The following is a 24,432-nucleotide window of genomic DNA, read 5'->3' as shown; positions in this document are numbered from 1 at the left end:
AAAATTCATCTACCCCGCTCATTCTCTTCTATCTCAATCTAAGTCAATCTAAAAGATCTATCAGTTCTGACTATCTCAATCTAAAGGATCTATCTCTAAAAGATCTGTCGCTAAAGGAACTATCAGCTCTGATACCACCTGTTGTGGGGACCCGGACGCTAATCATCTTCTTAATCATAGTTGGGATTTAATTATCGGTTCTGATAAACAGGGTCTAAAAATTTTTCTTTTTAAAATAAAGACTGCGGAAGGTAATGGAATTTAAACTATATACATCTCTATATAGAAAATACGTTTTAATATTTAAAAGTACAAATATATACAACAATCTAATCTAAGGTTTTACTACTAAAGTTCAAGTAGAAACACCAAGTCTACTCCAAGTCCGGAATCACCACGCTATACTCGTCTTCTCTCATCATCTTCTTGACCCTGATCCTGCCCCACCTGTCGTCATGCACACATACAAAACAAGACGACAGCCGGATAACTCCGGTGAGAACAAATCCCAGTATAAAACATGGTAAGCATGTATATACACAAACCAATTCATAAAACATGCTATCATGCAGATAAACAATCTAAATCATAAAAACATGCTAGCATAACTGAAAGCAATAATGATGGGTCCCATGATCTAGGAGCCACATCCATATAAGCATACAGTCCTAATCAAATCATGTCTAGACTCGACTCAACTATAACTCTAGGGATCCCGGTGTGAATAAGACGTCACTGGCTGTCACCTACCCAACCAATCGTGGTGCTGTACGTCTTATTCCTAGACTTCGGTCTGATCTGTATCCACATCTACAATAGGGGAGGTGATCTTCCCCTAAGCAGTGATATCACCGAACGTCTAGAAGTCTGCCTGATCTCCAGACTGTCCTATCTTAATGCATGAATAACAATCTATAATCATAGCATAATCATATAAAACATAATAAGAGTATAGTATGTGATTTATTGGGCAACTCAACGCGATCTCAATTGAGTTGTTCTTCCCGAATATCACATGAATTATACCTTTGTCTTCCTGATCTGATGAAGACGACGTCTCGAAGTCGAATTTGTCCATATCTGATCTGAAATGACAATAATTAATACACTGTATCAATGTGTAATCCAATTCACAATCTGTCTGGTCAATATATGAATAAACTACAATCTGATTCATATCAACAATATCACAAGATAACCGAAACCAATACTGAATCCGATCAATCTGTACCCACTGATGTTTAGACGGCATAACAATACAGTCTTGTAACCCCGTCAGTCTTAACATCACAATTACACTACCAGAATTCCTAATAAATCTCAGTATAATCTATAACTTCAGTATCTGTACACTTTAAAATGAATAACAGCATAATTCTGATAGCAATCTCAATCAAATCAACTCTAAAATTCATAACAATTCCATAAACAATCTGTTTCTAAATCTGACTTCGATTCTACAATATCTACGACAGTAGAAACACCATATCTGAATTCTATTCAATTCTGACAACATCATAAAATTACATCTTGTCTAAACGTAATAAAACTTACGTCCGTGCGTAGCCTGCGTTGATAGTAACACAGTACCGAAGTCGGATTTCAATTCAGATAGACGGTTTACTCGCAAATCAATTTCGAAGAAAAAGAACAAAGCTTTCCCCCAAACCTGTCGATTTCCTTTGCTATTCTGAATGAGAGACGCTTGTTATATATATATATATATATATATATATATATATATATATATACTCCATGCATGAACAAAACGTGGCACATTCCTTCGTGCTGCACGTCGCTCGCTCGGGCGGACAAGAGTTTCCGCCCGGGCGAGTAACTCTCGGCCCTCTTCTCCTAGGCACTCTCGCTCGGGCGGTCAAAGACGTCCGCCCGGGCGAGTCACTTTCGCCCAAATTGTATAATTTCATATACTTGCTCAAATCTTATCTCGAACTGGCCCGGCTATAATTACATCAATTCATAATCAGTAAATCATATCAGATTACAATAATTAAATTCTCGGGCATTACAAACTGCATCTCCATTCTATTTCCTGTAAGTTCCATCGGGATTGCCATTTCCCTTCTAGATACTTTATAGATTAGATGATGCTTTCTGTTTCTTAGGCCCAGACTTCCTAAGAATTTTTTTACCTGTCCTGCAGAGAAACCTTGATATCTCTGTAAACTCAGATTTTGAACCATGTTATGAGATATTGTAGTCTGGCTGAAAAATCCAGACAGATCTTCATATGTCTCGTGTCGAAACACCTCGTCCTCAGTCAGATTCCGATTCTGTTCCATCAGCTTCTTCCTGACTTAAGACTTCTTCTTATTCATATATACTTTCATCTGAGGCGATGTCCTCAAATCGGTATACTTGAATAAGGTCTTGGTAGTAAACTGCTTCTTCAATATCCGGGGTAGGATCAAAGCGTTTAATACCTCTTTTTTCATTTTCTGGACAATTGGTTGAGATATGACCTCTTGCTCCACATGTCCAGCAATTACAATCCTTGAAACTTTCATTGGCTCGAGTATGAGCTCTTCTGAAAGTTTTTTTCGTAGGTATTCTTCCTGTGCTTCGAGATGTACTCGATGCTTGGGATAATATCCTACTCCTCGATGGTCTGCTTCTTTGTCCAGATTTATAATATATGGCTTTTTGTCTAGAGCATACAATTCTTGGTTTCCAAGAACTTCTTCCACTTCGTGCATAAGGATGAGTCCTAAAACTTTTCCTTTTATGCTTCTGTGGTTTACTTCCAATAATTGTTGGAAGATCATTTTCCTTACAACACAAAGGAGTTCTTTTGTTGATACCCCTTAGGCGTTTGTAATTCTTTTGTAATGCTGCCATATGACACCATTCTGCCAATTTTCCTTTAAGGAAAGATGCTCTTCTTGCCAACGTATCTGGATTATCAGGTACGTATTCCCTTATGAGCATTTCTCTCCAAGGGCTTGGCATTTTTGCGAAGAAAAGCTGCATAGTTATATCTTCCTCGACTCCTGAATTCCATCTATATTTAGTGAATAACATAATATATTCATCCACCAAACATATATCATGTAATTCCAAATATACAGAGTTTGAGTATATTTCTTATTCTTCTCTGTATCTTGACTGTTAAAATAGTCTACCCCTATGAAGTGTGCTTTAAATAGGGTAGCTATTTTTCCAGCGATCTCACTAAGAGATTCACCAGCTAGGACTGATTCCTTCATGTCTAATGAAGTCATGTCCCAAGCAATTTTCACTGATCCCATAAGACTCATTTCCAAAAGTTTAATGAATCCTTCTTTGTTGAGATCGAGTGTTCCTGCTGCAATTCTCATAGCCGATGTCCAATCATCTATGAGATCTTCTCTGTTTTTGAAGTCTAATACATCAAGGTTAAGCATAACCCCGTAAGGATGTATAGGATCCAAAACAGTTTTCCCATAAGGTGTTTGGTGCAAAGGAATTTGATTTCTCCTTGCCCTTGTCCCTGCTGGGTGTGATCCTTCACCAGTATGGAAATCAGATTGAGATTCTCTCATGTTTACATTCTGAGATCCCACACTTTCCTGGGGTGGTTCTTGAGAAGATGACCAGGTTATAGCAGGTGGTGTTTCACCTACTGCTATGTTCATCTTTAGATCTACTACTTTGAGATTTGCGAAAGATTCCGCAAGCTCTTGTAGATCCTTTAGACCAATCCTTTTTATAGTTGTAATCAGATCAGTTTCTTTTCTGAGACAGACTTGATTAGATTGATCATCTTTTCTTCTTTAGTCAAAGGTTTTGACACCACTCTGGCCTTCCCTTGTTGATGTAACAAAGGTCCAGTACCAAATGATGGTGGTAACCAACCTCCTGAAGTTCGTCTACTGGAACTGGGTTGTTGTTCCAGTTTCTGAATTCTTGTTTGAATATCCTTTAATATTCCAAGAATTTCTTCCTGGGTTTCAAGGATTTTCTCAACTCGTTGTGGTACAAAATATAGCATATTACCGTAATTTTGTACTGTCTTCTGAATTTCTCTAAGATCGAAAGAGAGCTTAGAGGAATCTGAAACTATCTCCAGAAATTTATTTGGTTGAATCATAAGTTTACCTGAGGTTTTACCTGAGGGTATTGATGCTTCCCTTCTGGCTTCTGAGATCTAACAATAGTTAGACGCACTTGTTTATATTCCAAAATATTAGAATATTCCTTGTAAATTATTTTTCTCGAACAGAAGTTCGGATTCATAATTTTTTCAAAATTCTTCTTCTCATACAATTAGTTACTAGAAATAATAAAATTTGTGTTTGAAATAAATTAACCATTCGCTCTGATACCATTTTCGGAAAGCACATGATCAATTAAATTAAATATGGGATAAGGGTAAATATGTATATAAAAAAGATTTTTTTCTCTCCAGAAAACTAAAACCAAACTATGTTTGGGTTGGGGACTGTCCCCCAATTCTCCCTTTCCTAATTTACCCGATGATAATCTTACATCGCATTAACTAAAATCCCTGACAGTCAGTAATTTGCACGTAAATTCAAGTTTGAACATGTTTTCTTGGTCGCCGGACCCCATCTGCCAAGATATTTACGTTGCATTAATGAACATCGAGGGATTTGAAGCTCAAAAGTTGCTACCTGCCCACAGTTTCTTGGGATTCGATCGTTTTCATTCCTCCTCCTAGCACTAAATCCATAAAAAAAGACGTCTTAGAGATTGAGAAAAAAGTTGTTTTCCCCTCCTTCCTTCTTCGTCTTGCATAGTTCTGCTGTATCTTTCAACTTTTTCTCTGAATTCGAGGTACTCTTTTCTTTAATCGTTTGGGACTACGAATTATTCGTATGAACAATAGTTTGCGTCCTAATACCTTTTCGCCATTGACATACCTTTGAGGCTTGAATTAGGAATACTGTTAATGGGTTTTTGTTTTCATGTCATGTTTGATATCGTTTGAAATCTTACTGCTTAGTTTCATTTCGAGATAAAATTTGAGGGTTTTTTTTTAATCTTTGTTGTTTGACAAATGGCGGTCAGACAACCAACTCCAGAATATGATTTCATATAGTTGTGGTTGCTCAAATTTTGCAGGAAAAAGGGTCAGAATTTTGTGTTTTCTTTCTCTGTTTATTTCATTTACTTGTTCAAATTGTGTGTTCTTCCTTATTATATTTGGTAACTTGATGTGAGAATGTAAATATGATGGGGCCTTTATATGATGAAATTTCTTTGGTATATGTTGGAGTCTGTTCATTTGATTGAAAAATCTGTTGAATTGAATTATTGGGGCATACAACAGACTTTGGAAGATAAACATAAAGTAAAATGAAACGGCATGAGTGTTGGATACTGTTTAGTTTCAATGAAGGTTCGCTGAGCATATCAAAGAGGGCAATAGTAACCATTTTTGAAGAGTCATCCAAAAAACTTGAATTAGTTTTATGGTGTTTGTTTAAGATCTGTCTTCCATGTTACCCTTTTTCGGATACTGACATATATTGATGTCTGTCCTGTGTGATTAGTTCATTTGATGATCAATATATTTCTTTTTTAAGGTGCTTCCCACCAGTCTAATTTGGAGCTGAAAAGTCTTTAGCATTATGCATGTCTGACCCTGTGGCCTTTGTTAATGATGTTGAAAGGGCACTCAGTTTGTCTGATAGGACAAAATCTCTTGATTTGAGAGTTTCGGGTGATAAAAGCTGTGTCGTTGAATTAAATGGAGAGGTTTCACATTCTTCAGAAATCAATGGCTTCCAAAGTGGAGAGATCATATTGCCCAATAGGGACTCATATTCCGGATCCCTGCATGGAAATATACCCGAGGGTTCTGGGAACTATGCGTGGTCTGATGGTTGCAAATATGAGGGCGAGTGGAGATGTGGGATGAGGCATGGATATGGAAAGCTTCAGTGGTCATCTGGAGCCATTTACGAGGGCGAGTTTTCAGGTGGTTATATGCACGGTACTGGTACGTATGTTAAATCTGATAGTACGACCTATAAGGGTCGGTGGCGTTTGAATCTGAAACATGGTTTGGGGCATCAAAGTTTTCCCAATGGAGATATCTTTGAAGGATCATGGATACGAGGAACCCCCGAAGGAGAAGGTAAGTATGCATGGGCCAACGGCAATATGTATTTGGGAAATATGAAGGGTGGAAAAATGTCGGGGAAGGGGACTCTTACTTGGAGCAACGGGGATTCATTTGAAGGAAGCTGGCTAAATGGTATGATGCATGGATTTGGTGCATACAAGTGGAGCAATGGTAGTTGCTATGTTGGAACTTGGACTCAGGGGTTGAAGGATGGTAAAGGTACGTTCTACCCAAAAGTTAACAGGCTTCCAGCCAGTCAGCGATTGTACCTTAACACTCTGAGAAAGCAAGGGTTGCTACCTGATTTGAGAAAACAGAACCAGGTTTCAATTATTCATCATGAAACATCATTAGATATGGGAAATTTAAAGCTCGGGGGGAACCAAAGTTCTGGTCAGAATTCATCCAACAAACTATCCAGTGAGAGCTTAATGAATCTGGAACAATCTAACTCAACAAATGCTACGCTGGAACGGCGTTGGAGTCTTGAAGTATCCATTGAGGGACTTTTGGGTCACCGTAGGTCATCCAGCATGTCTGATACTGATATTTTAGAAGCTGGAGATGATGAGGATGTTAAAGCTCCAATCTTGGAAAGAGAGTACATGCAAGGGGTTCTGATCAGTGAGCTTGTGTTGAGCGATCACTTTTCATTATCATCTAAACGAGAAAAAAGACGACAAAAGAAACTTGCAAGGGATATAAAGAGACCTGGAGAACAAATTATCAAAGGCCATAGGAGCTATGATTTGATGCTAAGCCTTCAGCTTGGAATTAGGTGTGTTTAACATTTTGGTTGCTTCTTTTCCGAGATACATATTCATGTTTATGCACGCACCCATTTACACATAAAAGCATTAGAGTCAGGATCATGACAAATAATGGTTGAGAAGAAATATCTGCTTAAGTTAACAAAGTCAAGTCGAAAAGGAACGGAGCTGAGAAAATTAGTTGGAAAAAGATACCTAGTAAAGCAATTTTGTAAAGTATGCAAGATTTAGGGTGACGTTTCATTGATAATTTAAGTTTAACATGAATGTGGCACCAACACACGTTTGAGCTTGTGTAAAGTGTCTCGAGCTCGGTGAGTGGCAACTTATTTAATTTCTGTGTGTATAGATTTCTGAAATTTTGGTAGTTGGGTTGACTGACTTCTGCTTTTCTGCTTAGTCTAGTTGTTGTATATGTGTTCTAAATATGAATAATATTGCTTATTCCTATTTAATCTTGTTTTTGCCTTTTTGATAAACTAGAACTAAAAATTAGAATATGACCAGATACACTGTGGGGAAAATCACCCCCATACAAAGGCGAGAAGTTCGGGCAACTGACTTTGGTCCACGTGCCAGTTTTTGGATGACTTTTCCAAAAGAAGGTTCACAACTGACACCACCACATCAATCTGAGGATTTTAAGTGGAAAGATTATTGCCCAATGGTTTTCAGGTATGTTGTGAAAAAAACATTTTCTCTAGTAAAGGTCTAGTGCAGTTTCGTCTATCATTGTTTGCAAAAGGTTTTTTATTACAGAAATTTTTGTTTTTGAGAAATGTTTCAATTTTTTTTTTTTCGAGTATAAATTTTTCATGCACAAGCTGTTATCAAACAGTCATCGAGTATCTTATCATGCCTCCGTTTCTTTGAGAAAGCCTCTGTAGGTAGCGTTGAATCAGATAGATGCCTTTCTTGAGCTACATGTGAGAGAGGGAGATCGAAGCTTCACCCCTCCTTCATTATATGTGGTGTGGCCTGCCACTTCAACCTGATTGGTAGTGGCCTTGAACAAATAATTTTTAACCTATCATGGTTGTATCTTTTTATTTAAATGTGATAAGACATGCCAAGCAGGGGTGAGCAGTGATAATTGTGAAATATAATTTAAAAGTTCATATATAACATTTCTGAGTATATCATCCCAAAATAGTCTAGCTGATGTCCCTCAATTAACTTTTTAATTCGCCACAGTATGCACGATACCTCCGGGAAGCTAATGCTTTATGATTAGAATGAAGTTTAAGCACTTGAATAATGCCCTGATACACTGTTGAATTTCAGGTGTGTAAATTGATTATGTTTCCTTCTTAACCTCAAACTTTTGTTTTACTTAAAGGAACCTGCGAGAGATGTTTAAAATTGATGCTGCTGACTACATGGTTTCCATATGTGGAAATGATGCCCTGAGAGAACTTTCATCTCCTGGAAAGAGTGGCAGTGTCTTTCTACTGTCTCAAGATGATCGTTTCATGATCAAGACTTTACGAAAATCTGAAGTGAAGGTTCTTGCTTTGAATTTTTTATACTTCATGCTTTTAAGTGTTACACGAAGTGCCTTGAGTTAAAGTGAAAATCTGAAGTGAAGGTTCATAATCTTCATGTTTACCTTTTAATTGTCTTGCAGGTGCTTTGAATTCTTCATACTTGATGCTTTTAACCGATACTTGAAGAAGTTTGCATTAAAGATTTTTTTTGTATTTGACGTACTTATGTTAAAGTGCGTCTCATGTTTAACCTGCAGGTTCTGCTGCAAATGCTCCCGAACTATCATAGTCACGTTCGCAGATATGATAACACTCTTATTACTAAATTTTTTGGTCTTCACCGAATTATACCTTCTGGTGGTCAAAAGGTAACATAGATGGAAACTATCAATTCATGTACTTCCAAGAATGCACGAGAAAATATGCTTGTTAGTCGTTCATGGTTTTAAAAACCATTGGATAGTCATTGGTTGACTGGAATTTTATGGAAAAACTTGTGTTATCAGAAACTGACCTATAAAATTTGAATTTTTTTTTCCATTTTGAGGTTTGTTTTGACTGCATACTTGCTTCTCAGTTGTCTACCTCTAACACAGCCTTGTCTTTAGGAAAATATGCCTTGGATTTTATTTTTGATATCTGAAACTGTATATGTACTAACCTTAGCGCCCTACTTTGCAGTTTCGATTTGTGGTGATGGGGAATATGTTCTGTACAGAGTTAAGAATCCATCGAAGATTTGATCTCAAAGGGTCTACGTTGGGACGCTCTGCTGATAAGGTCGAAATTGATGAGAATACCATACTCAAAGATCTTGATTTAAATTACTGCTTTTACCTGGAACCTTCTTGGCGTGATGACCTCTTACAGTAAGCAGGGATTAAGTTGCAATGTTTTTAGATATTTTGGATGCTCTTTCCGTGTAATATTTTATTTTGTAGCCACACTTATGTAGTGTAATTGTTCCTGCATTTGCAGACAGATTGAAACTGATAGTAAATTCTTGGAATCAGAGCACATAATGGATTACAGCCTCTTGCTAGGCGTTCATTACCGAGCACCTCAACACCTACGTTCTCTTATGTCTCATAGTAAGCATGCTTCGATTGATGGATTGGGGATTGTTGCAGAAGATGGTAAGTTTTTCTAGTTACTAGTTTTCCTATACTTGTCTAAAAAATTAATTCATCATGCATCAGTAGAAGATGACCTATCATTTTGGGAGATTCTTATATACAAAGATCTACGCAACTGAGTAACAACAGAAAAAACTTTAGTTTTCTAACAAAAAAAAAAAACAACAGAAAAAACTTCACACTATAATCTCCATGTTGCGAAATAGCCTCTGGTTCGTCGATGTTTTTGAACTTAACGTTAGTTGGATGTAAACTATGACTGTTTGAAATTAACGGGAAAGTTGATCTTTTTTCCTCTTTTTAATTTCTGATTGTAATATCACTATGTCTGGTCGACTATTGCTGAAATTATGTTTATATTCTCTGGTTTCTTACTTTTAATCGCTGCTTTACCACTCAGAGTCTATGGACGATGACTTATCTCCTCAAGGCCTAGTCTTGGTCCCTCGTGGTTCTGATGATGGTAGCATCGTTGTGGGACCACATATTAGAGGCAACCGGTTGCGAGCATCCTCTTCAACCGGGGATGAGGAAGTTGACCTTCTGCTTCCTGGTACAGCAAGGTATTATCATTTTTTTATGCTACTTTGTGGTGTGTTGTTTATCAGCAATCTCATCACCAGAATCCCTCTCCCTTGGAAATATTTGATTCTTATTTTAAAAGAACACTTGAACAATATTACAAAAGTCTCGAAATCTGCAGACTGAATAAATATCAAGATTACAGCAACAATAATTTAGTCAAAGATATTAAGCTTCTTCGTAAGATCAAGAGCTCAATTTCTGTATTTTGTCAACAATTGACCCTACTATCCTATGACTTTATTTGGCGGGAACTATTGAAATATGTTTGTTGGATTATTGTATTGTTTAAAAAATGCAAGTTGCATTATGACAGCTATAAATTTTGGTATAATATCCAGAACTTTGTTCTACATGCTTAAAAGTACATACACATGAAATATCCATCGAGATGGTCAGTCAAGCGATTACCTACACCTTGTTAAGATCCAAAATTTTAATCAAGAAAATGGGTTGTCGTCGTCTGTCTGTCCTTGCTCGCCTTTACATGAGTATTTGACCCTTCATTTTGACAGTTGTATATTTTGATTTTTGTTTACAGACTCCAAATCCAACTTGGAGTAAATATGCCTGCAAGAGCAGAGCTCATACCTGGGAATGGCAACACACAGATGTTTCACGAGGTGTATGATGTCGTCTTGTATCTAGGCATTATCGATATCCTGCAAGCATACAACATGAGTAAGAAGATCGAACATGCATACAAATCTATTCAGTTCGATTCAGATTTGATATCTGCAGTCGACCCTACATTCTACTCCGAGCGCTTTTTAGCCTTCATTCAGAAGGTTTTTCCACCAAATGCACTGGGAAGTTAGAGAGAGCCTTAATGATTTCTTGTTTTGCCATGTTCTTTTTTTGACCACGTCAGTCAATTATAGCAACACTCGGTGCAATTATTTGTCTTCATTGATTTTAAAATTGTTATGAAGCATGTGCTACATTCCATGTATTGAGGTGTAGTAGTGATGGACTTATCTGATTCTATGTTCTTGGAGATTTTCCTAAGTAAATGAAGTTAAGGCAAATATATGCGGAAAAAGGACAAGAAAAAAGTCAAGGGTGTACTTGGTTGTGTGTTTTAAAAAATAATCACGCTCTATCAAAGCATATAATGCTTTGATATCTCATTGTATCTGCAGTTCTAGCAACCACCATCACCTATCGAAACTTGGTTGTTACTTCTGATTCCATTTCTTTTACCCGTCTAAATACCAAACGATACACTTCAACTTTTTAATACTCAAAATTTTAAAATGTTATGAACATTTGACAAGAATTATTTAAAATTTTGAGCATTATTTTAGAATATAGCCTCGTCAACTGTTTAAACTTTGCCCCCCTTTGAAACTGTGTTTAAACGATTGATTCCTTGTGCTTGATGGATCGGTTCGGGCACCTTTGAAATTGTTTCAAATACAATATTCTCAATGAGCTGCAATAGCTCGTGTTCTAAGAATGTAAACACTGATTAATTAAATAGAGTTTGGTTTTAAACCAAGCGAAAAATACTCAAAGTAATCCTTCGTTAAGAGAGCTAATCAGTTTAAAGCTTGTAACTTGTCTAAACTGATTAACTGATATAAGGGGGATCATTTCTTGCGTATATCAGTTCAGTTATGGTGAGAAATTGAACTGATAACAGCTCGAAGTGATCAAATCAGTTTGAAAACAATAGTTAAACAGTTAATTACACAAGATATGTTTATGGAGGTTCAGAGACTTCAACTACTCGTACGTCACCCCTTCTTCCACCTCAGGCAGGATCCACTAAAAGATTTTGATTTATACAACACCTTGTATAAACCCACTCAGCTTAAAACTTACACTACTGCCCAACTGGACTCTTAGCCTAGACTTAATGCAGCACCTTCCAGCCAACACTTGTTTAACGTCTATGTGTCAAAGACTACATACACAAGTTTTACGTCTTTGTGCAAGACTCACTCAACTTATCAGTACGCTCAATTTTCTGTATGTGTGAGTGATTGTGGGTGTGCGTGTGTGAGAACTAATCTATGAATACAACACGAAAGTATTTTCACACACTGAGAATTTTTCTTCTAGACTAATTAGTTGGCACGCCCTGTTTTTCTCTTCTTTTGATCTTCACACATTTGTGTGTTTTTTCACACACTTGTATATTGATGATCTTGGTCTGGTATTTATAGACGTTGTGAACGTACACAAAGACTCAGCAAATATGAACGTTGCAGTTTCAATTCGTTCCTCGAAATGTGTTTGTACGTTCCGACAATCATTCTGGAACGTTTTGACTTTAAGCGATGCTACAACGTCTATTATTATCCTTTGACTGGACAAAAGTTTTTTCTCAGTGCGCACAACTGGATTCCATTGAATAAACTTGTCGTGTTCTGCAAACCGATTGATTCCTAATTGACGTTCTGAATTGGTCAATTGAACTGATTTTGAACTGGTTCGGTGAAATCAATTGTCTCGTTAGCTGAACTAATTTCGCTACTTCAGTTGAACTGGTTAGCTGAGCTCTTCACCAATTGAGCTCTTCATCAGCTGGCCGGGATTCCTGGACAATCGGTTGAGCTGATCTTTTGATATATCAGTTGAATTGATTCAGTTTAGGCGATCAGTTGGCGCTTTCAGTTTACGTCTCGATAGCTTCAGTTTTGGCTCGATAACTGATCAGTTCGAATCCTGATCAGTTCCAGTTTCTGCGCACTTAGGTAAATTATTAGAAATAAAATAACAAATTATGTTAAAATCAAAATCAAGATTGCGAAAATAAAATGTTCCAACAGCGCTTAAACTCACGTATTTTAGTGTACGATGTCATGAATAAAAATATATATGCATATATAACGTTTATTAATTAATATATGTATAAAGCATATTACAGTAACTTATTTGACCCAGATGATTCATCAAATTAACTTAATTTGGCAATACGAACATATTTGACCGTTACAGTAAATTATAATTTTTCAAGAATCAAAACAAATTACTGCATCGTCATCTTTTATGTATTTACATTTTCTCAAATAAATCTCTGAAAATATTGGAAACTAAACCAAACCACCTCACCCCGAATCATAATTAGCAACTAAGTTTTGTGATGGTAGGATAGTAGGCTGCACTTGAGTGATTGGATGGGTTCAAAATCTGTATGCTTGTGACGTACTCAAACATCACTTGTACTTAGACATGGTTCACACTAAGATCATCGGTAGTCGGGTAGGACAAATTGTATATCGCTTAGACATGGTTCGTTCTAGGGCCATCGATAGTCAGTCATTACAAGTTGTACAACGTCCAGGAGCAAGTATTTTCAACAAGCTGAACTTTAACAAACGAAGTCAATCTGTTTTTACTAATTCAAAATAACCTCTCCATATATAAATATTGCTATTTTTACAGTCCTCGACCAAAACATCCAATGACCTCCATGTCAACAACATTTTTAAACATAAATTTGTATTGTCCGAACATAATACTGATAACAAAAACATATCTCATCATAAAGATACAACGATATTCAACCAATGTTTGGAGGTGGAGGGGGTGGATGTCCTCCTTGGCCTTGCATTTGTTGTCCTGGGAACCCTTGAGAAGGAGGCGGCATTGGAAGCCGTCCGATAGTAAAATCTGACATTGGACCATTGCCAACTGAAGCAGGTGGTGGGTGCAGGAATGTTTCCGCCCGGTGGCATTGGCCAGGGTCCATTGGTCAGAGGAGGAGGAGGTAATGCTCCAGGTACAACAAATGGAGGCCTTGGGAGGTATCCATTCAATGCCATTGGTAGGGGTCCTTGTGGTGGGGGAGGAGGTGGAGCTTGGGGTGGAGGAGGCAAAGGCCTAGGTCGGGCACCAGGAGCGGCATTCCCATTAGCTACAGGAGCAGGTTGTTGTTTATTTGCCTCTGGTGGCTTTGTCTTGAAGTATAACTGCAAATGGATATGGAAGCACTGTCACAAAACAGAATCATATAGGATCTTGAAGGTACTCAGGTCTAAGCTAAAGAGAATTGAAAAAAATGACATACCATTGTGTGAAGTTTGCTTCAGTGTTTCATAACCGGACCGATGATCGAATCGGTTTAACTTGTAAAAACGGTTCAACCAGTTGGACCATTAAATCAGACAATCGGACCGGAAACTATTATATTATATAAAATAATAATATAATATAGTAAATAATATATTTTATATTCTAAAAATCTTAAATATGTAAAAAAATATTTATCAAAGTTTAGAATAAAAAAAATATACATATGATCAAATATAATTATATGTGGGTTTCCCTTCCTAGTCGAAAGAGTGAAAACTCATTGTACATACATTTTCTATATCCAAAGTAGCTACGTGGGAATGATCAAGGAAAATTTTGATCCCCGATTTAATGACCTAAATCTTTATTTTGAATGAAATATTAACAAAGAGATAGTTAAAGAGTTGTTAATTAAGTATTATTAAGGAGTTGTGAATTCGGGATAAAGCTCTTGGGATCCACCGAATTTAAAAAGAGATAACCCTATCTCTTTCAGATTACATTATCTCGAGAAATCCAACTAGACAAATGATATTCTGACACGTGGAAGATAAGATTGATTCGGATTTTCTGAAATAGTCCTGATGCAGCCTATAAATGGAAGCTGAATTCTTTTTTATGCTACACCGCATTCTTCAGAGAGAGTTCTAACCTTATACCTTAAGTTTTCTAGCCAGTTTATAGAGCAATTTGGCGTCGGGAAGTTTCGGAGCTAGTGTCGACTCGAGGAGGTGTCGGTGAACTGAGATCGAGACATCATCAGCGGGCTGACGACGGACGCAGGTATAATCCTAAAGCCTTAAATAGTGATTTAATGATCATTAGAGAGAAATTTGTAGCATGTTTGGTAATTCGGGATCTTGTTTGATAATGATTTCATTATGTTGGTATTGTCTAGGTTCAGAGCTTTCTGTCAGATTGTTTTAATGAGGTACGTGATGTACTGACTGAGATATCCAAGCATAATATACATACTTATATGCTGCATATTTATCTGTTGCATGAAACATGTTTTACTGCTTTGGCATTTATTCATGACATATCATGTTGAGCCTGATATCTTTTGAGATATACCTCGTTTGTTGGGGCCGCTCAGCCCTGTTATGTATTATGGACGATGGGGCATCGAGAGCTACAGTGTCCGACGGGACCCGAGTGCATATCTTTTGAGATATACCTCGTTAATTGAGCATGAGATTCTTGACCTAATCCTTGATATCCTAGCATATTGCATTTCGCATGCATCATATCAGTTTGTATACTCGTATATTCTCGTATTGGGCGATTGTCGCACACGTCCTTGTTTTCATCTTGGGCACCCCATTCCACGGGGCAGGTCTTACGTTGAATGGTTCGGATGGCCAGTGCAGTGGCTAGAGCAGTTAGGTTTTCGGTGGTGATCCAGTGGAAGTTTTATGTGGTTTATCTTTTTCTCGTTCAGAATTATGTTTTCGTTATGGTTGATTAACGTATAAGACTGATGTTATTGTTCTGTTTTCGTTTGAGTTGTAAGATCATTAAGTATTTGGTTTCCGCTTTTTAATTGTTGTTATTAAAATTAATGTTGCATGTTTATTAGTCTGTTTAGTAGTGGCTCGGGTAAGGACGCTACATTTGGTGGTAACAGAGCATGCAAAGATTTTTGGGACGTTAGTAATTCTGTTTTGAGGATTTAGAGGTTGATTTTGGTTTCCTTTCAGATATCAGGAGATGGAAGCAGTCATAGTAGTGTGGGACATGGCCGTTATTGCGAAGATGAGGCTGGCCGAGAACATCGTCGTAGAGATCGTGACGGAAGGCGTCACCGAGATCATGATTAAAGGATACGTAAGAACCGTGTCAACATTATGGATTTCATGAAGATTGGATCTCCACCGTTGACCGGAGATGAGAATGCTGATGTTGCTGAAGCTTGGGTCGATATCATGGAGCAGTGTTTTCGAGTTCTGCACTATGACGAGGATGAGAAGATGGAGGTAGCCAATTTCATGATCCAAGAAAAAGATCGGAAATGGTGGAAACCTGTTTCTGCCATTCTAGTTCAGCATCATGGGCGGATTGGTTTGGAACATTTCCGTCAGGCCTTCATCAATCATCACTTTCCCCCAGCTCTTCGTTAGGCAAAGGAGATGGAACTATTGACCATTAAGCAAGGATATTCGAGCATTGAGGATTACCAGGTGCATTTTACGGATCTGTTGTCGTACGCTCCTCACATCAGTGAGAATTCTGTAGCAAAATATTCTCACTTCTTGAATGGTTTGAACCAGGAGATTTTTGATCGGGTTTCTGTCTGTGACGATCCTAATTCGTACAAAAGATTAGTGAATCGTTGTCGCCAAACTGAGATCAGTATTGCTAGGAGAAAGGCTATGCAAGCTAGCAAAAGTTCTAGTTCGTTGGAGGGGTCAGTCTTTCAATAAGTCTGCATCTTCTTCTTTTTCCAGTTCTAGAGGGGTGCACAGCTTTGATAGGAAAAAGCTGCAATGTGGCCACTGCGGAGGCATTCACCCGACGGAGAAATGTCGAAGAGCAACAGGTGCTTGTTTCAACTGTGGTGGTTTTGGTCACATGAAGAGGGATTGCCATAATTTGGAGATCAGAGTGGAGGCGGAAGGGTTATATGATAGGGTCTTACAGTGGAAAACAACAGTCTGAGGCCACTGTACAACAAAAAGGTTTTCCTGCTCAAGGTTCACGTCGTGGTGGAATATCACACAAGGGCTTGTGCTCTCAACTAGCTGTGTGAGTGATTGTGTATAAGGATTTATCCTTTAGAGTGTACATCTCAAATGTATCCTCACACAAGGGCTTGTGCTCTCAACTAGCTTATTTCTTCATGCCAACTGCTCAGGCTTTGAATCCTCTTCAAAAGCTCTTGTTTGATCTCCAAGATGTTGTTTTTATAGGCCCAATTATATATACATTAGATACAAGAATATGACAGTTTGGAAAGTTTCTGTACAGTTTCTGTAATTGCAACGGTTAAATCCGTCTTGTTGGACATTTTCTCGAGCTTAAACTGGTCAGCTCGTCAACTCTGGTCAATCGGTCAACTAGTTCAGTTTCAGTTGGTTTGGTTCGGTTCAATTCAGTTGTAGTCTGGTTCAGTTCAATTGGTCTTGTTCAGTTCAAATGGTTTGGTTCAGTTCAGCTGGTTCGTTCAGTTTCAGCTGTTCTGGTTCAGTTCAACTAGTTTGGTTCTGTTCAGCTAGTTCAGTTCAGTTCAGTTCAGTTCACTTTCAGCTGGTGTGCTGAAATCAGCCTAGCTCATTTCATTTTGTGCAAAACCAATAGTTTCATTGTCATTTATCAGCATCTTAAGCTTCGGTTCAGACTTTGACTCTGAATACGATTTGTTGATCATCGACTTATCTTTCCAACGCATACTGAATCGCTTCATTCCAATAACTGAGCTGAGAGGTATGACCAAAATATCGCAACTTCTCATACCCAACTAATTGCTATTTTCGTGCAATGCGTTTTGTAATTCAGTGATCAATTAGACCTTGATAACATCCGATTTTTCCCTACTGACGTGAAATACTACATGTTCCAAATTGAATTTTCTGATCCATAAAGTTGGAGGATTGTCATTGGATTCATCCAGCCGAGAGATATCATCAAAACCCCGAAACTCTCCAGAAAGTCAGTTTGGCTAAGTTTAGTTTCAATTTGCTTCTTGTAATTGCAACTTCACACATGAGTAAATATGTTATAAATACAAAAACTAGTTTTGTTAACATCGAAATCAAGATTGTGAACATGAAATGTTCCAACAATCTCCAACTTTTTGATGATCACAAAAATTGGATAAACAATCGATTGAAATAACATATGTATCCCTTCTTGTGTGAATCAAAAAGTCATATTGAAGGATCGTTTGCTCAGCATATTTGGGATGCATCAAACAAAATATTCTCCAATAAGCTGCAATAGCTCGTGTTCTAATAATATTAAAACCGATGAATTCAATCGAGTTTGATTAAAAACCAAGCGGAAGAAACTCGAAGTAATCCTTGTGAAGAAGACTGTTAACTTAGAAATCATTTTATCTTATGTAAACTGAATAACCGAAAGAACACATATTAGTTTTTGCATTCTTCACTTCAGTTATGGTGCAAATGAACTTACGAATACTCCAACTGATCAAAACAGTTTGAAAGCAATAATTAATCAGTTAAATACACAAGATATGTTTATGGATGTTCGGAGACTTCAACTGCTCCTACGTCACCCCTTCTATCTCCACGGATAGGGTCCACTAGAAGACTTTGATTTATACAACTACTTGTACAAATCCACTCCTAGGACTTACACTACTGCCTAAACTGAACTCCTAGCTATGACTGAAGGCAGCACCTTCCAGCCAACACTTCTTTAACGTCTATGTGTTAAAGACTACATAACTGAAGGATTCTAACTGATGCTTCAAACTAGTCAGTGGAACTGATCTTTCTGTTGGGTTGGTGAAATCAGTTGACTCGTCAGTGGAACTGATTTCACACTTCTTTCAGTTGGACTGATCAGCTGGGTTTCTTCATCAGTTGAACACTCCTTCGGCTGGCCAAGCTTCTGAGGTTTTCCTGCTGAATCACCTATCAACTGGACAATCAGCTGGACTGCTCAATTGATGTAACTAGTTAGACTGATTCATTTTCTGCGATCAGTTGGGTCTTCAGTTTTGCAATGTAAACATCTCGTGAGTGATCCTAGATGCTGCAAACTAAGGTAGATCATTAGTAACACAATTAACAAGTTTTGTTATCATCAAAATCAAGATTGAAAACTTGAAAAGTTCCAACAATCTCCCCCCTTTTGATGAATAAAAAACTTGAGCAGTTAAGTGCAATATATTCAGTTTAAGAGTTAGTATATTCAAACTGTCGAAAACTCCCCTTAAAAACCGAATTAAATAAATTTTGAAGAATAAAGAAAAACTCCCCCTTTAAAACTGAATTAGTAAACAAAAAGGATTTAATACAGTACTTTTCAGTTTACTAAGAGAATGACTGAATTTTTAAGACAAATTCTCAGTTAAAAGAAAAACCCCCCTTTGAGACTGAATAAAAGCTCGTATTTGAGAAATACTTGTTTAGTCATTTCATTCAAGCATCGTAGACAAGATAACTGAGATTATCTATTCAATCACAACGAAACACAGCTGAATAAACATGATGTTTTATTTTAATAAATTTCCTTGTGTTTACATCTGAGTACATACATCACTTGAACAAGAAAGATTAATAAAAAGGTAGCATATTTTAAACAACATCAGATATCAGTTGGTTTGCGACAGAACTGGATATACCATCAACGAGTTGTCTTGACTGCTTGAACTGCTGCATCAGTTGTGAGTTCATTTTGCTAGAGAAACGAGTTAAACTGCTTCAACTTGACTTCTTAGTAGACTAACTGGTCGAGCAAACTTTGACTAGGCTCAATCTGGAATGCAGCTGGTGATATAATCATCCAACGTCCCAGTGTGGATGAGTTTAGTCTAAAGAACAGCTGACCTGGTAGGCTTGAAACTGAAGATTTGTTCAAGGAGGGATTTAGCTGTGCATCTTTGCAGATGTTCCTCAGTCCCCTGCAGGCTGATTAAAACCCCTAAGTAAAGAGTCTAAAGAGATGGCTGCAATATTAGTCGCAGAGCCAATCCTCTCAACTCTTTACCAAAGAGCGACATATAAATATTTTCAAATAGTTTTGAAAATCGTATAAAACATTTTTAAATAGCTTTTAATACTATTTTAAGGTAACACATTTTAAAACACAGTTTTCTTCAAATGTTCTTCTTAGAACAACCCGCTCTAATACCAATTGAAGGATCGTTTGCTCAGCATCTTTGGGATGCTTCAAACAAAATATTCTCCAATGAGCTGCAGTAGCTCGTGTTCTAAGAATATTAACACCGATGAATTAAATCGAGTTTGATTAAAAACCAAGCGGAAGAAACTCAAAGTAATCCTTCGTGAAGAAGACTGTTAACTTAGAAATCATTTTATCTTATGTAAACTGAATAACCGAAAGGAGACATTAGCTTTTGCATTCTTCAGTTCAGTTATGATGTCAAATGAACTTACGAATACTCCAACTGATGAAAATAGTTTGAAAGCAATAGTTAATCAGTTCAATACACAAGATATGTTTATAGATGTTCGGAGACTTCAACTGTTCCTATGTCATCCCTTCTATCTCCACGGATAGGATCCATTTGAAGACTTTGATTTATACAACTACTTGTACAAACTCACTCAGCTAGGACTTACACTACTGCCTAAACTGAACTCCTAGCTACGATTGAAGGAAGCACCGTCCAGCCAACATATAATGGCCCAAAAATTTGCGTTTGAAAATTTGCGGAAAAATTTAAAATTTTCTTTTTAAATTAATTAAAATGCCTCATTCACAAAATATACTGATAAATCAAGTTTAACGTTCAAAATAGCAGCGGAAGAAATTATTGTTCACCAAATAACAAGTTTAAAGTAATCCAAGAACTGATAAAAATGGTTAAGCATAAAAATGATATATGCTGAAAATGAGGTCCTCGGGTTCCACTACTGCCGACCCAAGCTAGCTCATTGGTCCCCGCCCTCTGTCCCGACCTCATTAGTACCTACAACAATCAAGTCTAGTGAGTCTAAAGACTCAGCATGCAAATATCGTAAATAACAAGTAATAATATACTAAAATTTCATGGGAGCAAAAATATCATGTCATGAGGAGTAATGAGAAAATAACTTATCATGAGCAATTATAATACGTGCATAACTGACTGAAAATAATAAGTGAAATGCTTGCTCAATCGAGCCCTGTCAGAAAATAACATGTCATAAATTTTCTGTGGAGATTATGGTGTTGGAACTTTTCAAGTTCGCAATCTTGATTTTGATGTTAAAAAAACTTTTTATTGTGTTTCTAACATATTTACTCAAGTGTGAAGTTGCAAACACAAGAAGCTAGCTGAAACTGAATTTTGCACAAACTGAATTTCTGGAGAGCTTCGGTATTTGGATGATATCTCTCAACTGGATTATCCAAATGACAATCCGCCAACTGGACTGATTAGAAAACTCAATTTGGAACAAATCGTATTTCACGTCGGTTGGGCAAAATCGGAAGTTATCATGGCCTAACTGATCGCTCAATTACCGAACTGATCACACGAAAGCAGCAATCAGTTGTGTTTGAGCAGCTGCCGTATTTTGGTCATATCTCTCAGCTCGGTTATCGAAACGAAGCGATTCAGTATGCGTTGGAAAGCTAAGACAAAGATCTACAAATCATTCTTATAAGTTAAAGTCTGAATCGAAGCTTAAGATGATGATAAATGGCGATGAAGCTACTGGTTCTGCACCAACTGAAATCAGTTAGGCTGATTTCAGCAAACCAGTTGAAACTCAACTGAACCAGACCTGCTGAACTGAACCAGCTGCTGACCAACTGAACCAGTTGAACTGATTGACCAGTTGAGTTGACCAGAGTTGACCAGTCGGGAAATTTTCCAGCAAGACGAATTTGACCGTTGCACTTCCTGAAACAGTACAGAAACATTTCCAACGGTCATATTCTTGTGTCTAACGTATATATCAGTGTTGGAGCCTATAAATACAATATCTTGAAGATCAAACAAGAGCTTTGGAAGTGGATTCAAAGCATGGGCACTTAGCATGAATATATCAGCTAGTTGAGAGCACAAGCCCTTGTGTGAGGAAACATTTGAGATGTACACTGTAACTGATAAATTCCTCACACACAATCACTCACACATATACAGAGAGTTTGAGCTGAAAAGTTTAGTTGAGTGAGTCTTTACACAAAGACGTAAAACATTGTGTTTGTAGTCTTTGCATATGAGACATTAAACAATATGCTGATTGTGAAGTGCTGCCTACAATCTTGAGTGCTAGGAGTTCAGTTTTAGGCAGTGGGTAAGGCCTAGCTGAATGGGTTTGTACAATGAGTTGTATAAATCAAAGTCTTCTAGTGGATCCTTCCCAAGGGGAAGAAGGGGTGACGTAGGAGTGTTTGAAATCTCCGAACATCCATAAACAAATTCGTGTATATTTATTTATTGCATTTACTTATGATTTCCACTGTTTTAAAGATGCATTGTTGAAGCATTTTATGTGTTCTTCAAATACCAAAATATTGTACACCAAGTGTTTGATAAAATGCTTCAACCGAAAATCTTTTTTACTTATTCAACTTGCATATATCATAAATGGTTTACAAAATATTTAATCGGTTTCTACGAAGGATTATTTTGAGTGTCTTCCGCTTGGTTTGAAAACCAAACTCGATTTAATTCATCGGTGTTCAATATTTCAAGAACCGAGCTATTGTAGCTCATCGATTTTCCCCCTAACCGATCCCAACAAGTGGTATCAGAGCGGGTGTTCTTGAAAGAACATTGAAACTGATTTTGATGTTTAAAATTCGAAATTTCAGATTTTTTACACATATATATGCAAAACTGAATTTTCGCGCAGCTTGTAGCGACTGTGGGAGAAATGACATATCTCCTTGCTCGAATGTCCAAATGACAAACCGCTTTTTGCGTTGCAAACTAGACTCGTAGAGGTTTACAGTGGTATAAAATTTGCAGCCTAGTTATGCTCCAAAAAATACAGTTTATTCGTTGAAGGCAGAGCATATGTGCTGCGGCAGAAAATGAGCCATGGAGAAAATTTGTTAGTTATCCCTCTTCTTTATTTTTTTTCAAAATTTCAAAAATATAGGGGGAGAACTCATTAAGATTTTAATGGAGGTATTATTTTTAAATATTGAGGGGGAGAAAATTTTGTTTAAAATGTTTTGAAAATATGACTTTTTGATTCACACAAAAAGGGGGTGAAATATGTTAGTTGAGTTGATTGTTTATCCGAGTTTTGTGATCATCAAAAAGGGGGAGATTGTTGGAACTTTTCAAGTTCGCAATCTTGATTTTGATGTTAAAAAAACTTTTTATTGTGTTTCTAACATATTTACTCAAGTGTGAAGTTGCAAACACAAGAAGCTAGCTGAAACTGAATTTTGCACAAACTGAATTTCTGGAGAGCTTCGGTATTTGGATGATATCTCTCAACTGGATTATCCAAATGACAATCCGCCAACTGGACTGATTAGAAAACTCAATTTGGAACAAATCGTATATCACGTCAGTTGGGCAAAATCGGAAGTTATCATGGCCTAACTGATCGCTCAATTACCGAACTGATCACACGAAAGCAGCAATCAGTTGTGTTTGAGCAGCTGCCGTATTTTGGTCATATCTCTCAGCTCGGTTATCGAAACGAAGCGATTCAGTATGCGTTGGAAAGCTAAGACAAAGATCTACAAATCAATCTTATAAGTTAAAGTCTGAATCGAAGCTTAAGATGATGATAAATGGCGATGAAGCTACTGGTTCTGCACCAACTGAAATCAGTTAGGCTGATTTCAGCAAACCAGTTGAAACTCAACTGAACCAGACCTGCTGAACTGAACCAGCTGCTGACCTGCTGAACTGAACCAGCTGCTGACCAACTGAACCAGTTGAACTGATTGACCAGTTGAGTTGACCAGAGTTGACCAGTCGGGAAAATTTCCAGCAAGACGAATTTGACCGTTGCACTTCCTGAAACAGTACAGAAACATTCCCAACGGTCATATTCTTGTGTCTAACGTATATATCAGTGTTGGAGCCTATAAATACAATATCTTGAAGATCAAACAAGAGCTTTGGAAGTGGATTCAAAGCATGGGCACTTAGCATGAATATATCAGCTAGTTGAGAGCACAAGCCCTTGTGTGAGGAAACATTTGAGATGTACACTGTAACTGATAAATTCCTCACACACAATCAGTCACACATATAAAGAGAGTTTGAGCTGAAAAGTTTAGTTGAGTGAGTCTTTACACAAAGACGTAAAACATTGTGTTTGTAGTCTTTGCATATGAGACATTAAACAATATGCTGATTGTGAGGTGCTGCCTACAATCTTGAGTGCTAGGAGTTCAGTTTTAGGCAGTGGGTAAGTCCTAGCTGAATGGGTTTGTACAATGAGTTGTATAAATCAAAGTCTTCTAGTGGATCCTTCCCAAGGGGAAGAAGGGGTGACGTAGGAGTGTTTGAAATCTCCGAACATCCATAAACAAATTCGTGTCTATTTATTTATTCAATTTACTTATGATTTCCACTGTTTTAAAGATGCATTGTTGAAGCATTTTATGTGTTCTTCAAATACCAAAATATTGTACACCAAGTGTTTGATAAAATGCTTCAACCGAAAATCTTTTTTACTTATTCAACTTGCATATATCATAAATGGTTTACAAAATATTTAATCGGTTTC

At 37.3% G+C, this 24,432-nt stretch overlaps 1 protein-coding gene across 1 annotated transcript; it reads left to right on the top strand.

The window, feature by feature from the left end:
• The first annotated feature begins 4,554 nt into the window (after window positions 1-4,554).
• On the top strand, window positions 4,555-11,051 carry LOC140817781 (phosphatidylinositol 4-phosphate 5-kinase 9-like). Its single transcript, XM_073177567.1, has 9 exons — window positions 4,555-4,797; window positions 5,550-6,869; window positions 7,369-7,536; window positions 8,201-8,366; window positions 8,606-8,716; window positions 9,030-9,217; window positions 9,327-9,484; window positions 9,885-10,047; window positions 10,608-11,051. The coding sequence occupies exons 2-9, from the start codon at window positions 5,599-5,601 to the stop codon at window positions 10,882-10,884; spliced, it is 2,502 nt and encodes an 833-aa protein (XP_073033668.1). The 5' UTR covers window positions 4,555-4,797; window positions 5,550-5,598; the 3' UTR covers window positions 10,885-11,051.
• Window positions 11,052-24,432: the final 13,381 nt, after the last annotated feature.

The sequence above is a fragment of the Primulina eburnea genome, chromosome 17 (genome assembly GCF_022965805.1).
Source record: "Primulina eburnea isolate SZY01 chromosome 17, ASM2296580v1, whole genome shotgun sequence".
Lineage (NCBI taxonomy): Eukaryota > Viridiplantae > Streptophyta > Magnoliopsida > Lamiales > Gesneriaceae > Primulina > Primulina eburnea.
The sequence above is the reverse complement of the archived record's forward strand: the minus strand, read 5'-3'. Positions and strand labels throughout refer to the sequence as shown.